The sequence below is a fragment of the Apteryx rowi genome, unplaced genomic scaffold (assembly GCF_003343035.1).
Source record: "Apteryx rowi isolate R43461 unplaced genomic scaffold, aptRow1 scaffold_315, whole genome shotgun sequence".
In the NCBI taxonomy this organism is placed as follows: Eukaryota; Metazoa; Chordata; class Aves; order Apterygiformes; family Apterygidae; genus Apteryx; species Apteryx rowi.
In genome coordinates, this window is record NW_020449586.1 from 119,334 (window position 1) to 121,651 (window position 2,318).

Consider the following 2,318-nt stretch of genomic DNA (forward strand, 5'->3'; position numbering starts at 1 on the left):
ATTTCGGACAAGGTTTTTTTTGGACAAGCCCCAAGCAGTCCCGGAAGCAGGTCCCTCCAAAGCCATCCCGTGAAGCACCAGATCTCCGCGAGCCTGCGGGGAGGAACATCCCGTGCACGAGACACTCACATCCTGGGACCCCTCTCGGAGGAAAATTCACAGTGGAAGATCACGATCACCCTCTTGGCGGYGTCGAAGGGCACGATGGGCTTCTTGAGCAGGAAGTCCTCCACGTCCTGCTCCATGGGCAGGTTGACAGCACCCTGCAGAGGGATGAAGGGCATCTTCATCACATGGGCTCTGGTCTGTCCRGGGAACCTCACTTCTCCACCACCCCGTGCATCCCTGGGGAGGATCCGCTGTCCCCATCCTCCTCCCACCCACTGGGACCCCTGAGTGGCACCATCAGGCTCAGGAGGGATCTCAGCATCTTCAGAAGAGGTCAGATGGTTTGGTTTTGGTGTTTTTTGACTATGACACTTAGCACGAGGTGATCTGGAGATCTGCTGTCCCATCCCAACCCTTGCCCGGGGGCTCCGGCTGCACCGAGTGGAGCGGCGCTCACCTTGATGTGTCCTCCCTCGTACTCGTAGGGGTAGCGGCAGTCCACGATCACGCAGCTCTCGATGAGGCTGCTGAACTGCCCGTTCAGCACSGCCACCATCTGCGGAGGCGAGGAGCCCGTCACGCCGTGCCGAGGCCRGAGCGGGCACGGCGGCCCCCGGCACCGCACCGCACCGCCTCCCTTACCATCTCCGGGGAGATGTACTTCAGGTCCTGGTGCTTCCCTTCCACCGTCTGCAGGAGGTAGGCCTGGAAGAGACGYGTTACGGGATGGGTTACGGCTCCGGGCAGTCGGCAGGGAGCGGGACCGGGGAGACCCCCTGCTCCGCTCCGGCGTTTCGGAGCCGCCTGGCCGGCACCGCGGGAGCGCCAAGCGCTTCCTCGACGTTTCAGCAGGATCCTACCTTGGAGAAGTCTCCGATGAGTTCCCGGTGGTCGTTAGCCAGCATGTTCTCGATCTCCTCGTGGCAGAAGGACCGGGAGCGCAGCAGCCGCGCTTTCTGCAAGGGACGGGCGTTAGCGTTCCTGCCTCGTTCCAGAGGCTGGAGCAATCCCACTGGGGAAGGGTTCAGCTGCGGCGGAGCCACGGCACCGCCAGCCCCGAGCGTCGCTGCAGCACCTACCGGCTCGGCCGTCTTCTCCTCCACGGGGGTGCCGGCCACGCTCCGCCGCCGCTTGGTCTTCACCGGGGTGTCCCGGTCCAGGGGCCTGTCCAGCCGCTTCAGGATGGGCCGGATCACGCTGCTGGGCATCGAGGGCGAGCGGAAGAGCTGCCGGCACTTGCCGCGCTTCGCCGGCCGCTGGTGGGACGAGAGCCCCCGCGTTACCGCCCTGCGGGCCCGGCATCCCGCCTGCTCCTGTGCGGAGCACATGGATGCCCGGGATGCGCCCGGAGCCCCGGGGCTAATTCCGGCAGGTCCATGATGGAGAGGGGACCCAGGGCTGTTTCAGGCCACCATCCTCCAGCTTTGGGAGGTGACAGGGACACGGTGTGGGACCTCTGTGACCCGAGGTCCCTCCTGCATCCCCACGTGGGACACGGGAGCGGGACCCATCCGGAGCAGCATCCTGGGGCAGGGGATGGTCCCAGGGTGGGCCACRGAGACCTGCACCCCCCAGGTGTCCCCCAGGCCCCCAAGGCAGGGTCTAGGGGGGGTTGGGGCGCAGGGGGGGGTCCCACCTACCGGCTCTGCCTCCTCCTTCTTCACCAGCGGGGCGGTGAGCAGGTTCTCCATCCCCTGCGGCACGTCCGCGTCACTCTGGAGCGGCAGGAAGAGGCGGAGGAGCGCATGAACAGCTCGAACCCCACCAGGACAGCCACCCCCCCCGAAGAACCCCCTGCTCCCCTCCCAGGGACCGGCCCGGGAAGGGGGGTGCAATGGGACAGAGGGGCTTTGCAGTGCCGGGGGCCACGGGGCAGCTCGAGGATGCTACGGGCACCCAGCAGGGCAGGATCACCCACGGTCAGCTCCCACAGGGATGCTCCCGTCCCTTAGGGAGACGGGACAGAGCGATCCGGGTGCCGGAGCCGCATCCGAGGCCTCGGGCCATGCTCGGGGACATCCCTGCCCGGCAGCGGCCRCAGGGCTGGCGGACGCGGCGCCCGGGGCGGAGGAGCTCTGCCCACCTTCATGTCCTCCTCATCCAGGATCTCCATGAAACCGTCGTCTTCCTCCTCGGCCATGGAGGAGGTCAGGGAGCAGCGGCGCAGCGTCACGGGGCTCTCGCCCTCGGGCACGTTCTCCTTCTCGGGG

The 2,318-nt window shown here is 67.0% G+C and overlaps 1 protein-coding gene across 1 annotated transcript in view; it reads right to left on the reverse strand.

The window, feature by feature from the left end:
• Positions 1–125: 125 nt before the first annotated feature.
• Positions 126–2,318, reverse strand: part of CDC25B (cell division cycle 25B) — a 6,682-nt gene continuing 4,489 nt past the window's right edge. Inside the window, exons 6-12 of the mRNA XM_026070601.1 lie at positions 2,192–2,311; positions 1,749–1,823; positions 1,188–1,364; positions 969–1,064; positions 751–813; positions 566–664; positions 126–263 (exon numbers count right to left, since the gene is read on the reverse strand). Coding sequence (XP_025926386.1) covers positions 126–263; positions 566–664; positions 751–813; positions 969–1,064; positions 1,188–1,364; positions 1,749–1,823; positions 2,192–2,311 — 768 coding nt within the window. The remainder of the gene's footprint in view (positions 264–565; positions 665–750; positions 814–968; positions 1,065–1,187; positions 1,365–1,748; positions 1,824–2,191; positions 2,312–2,318) is intronic.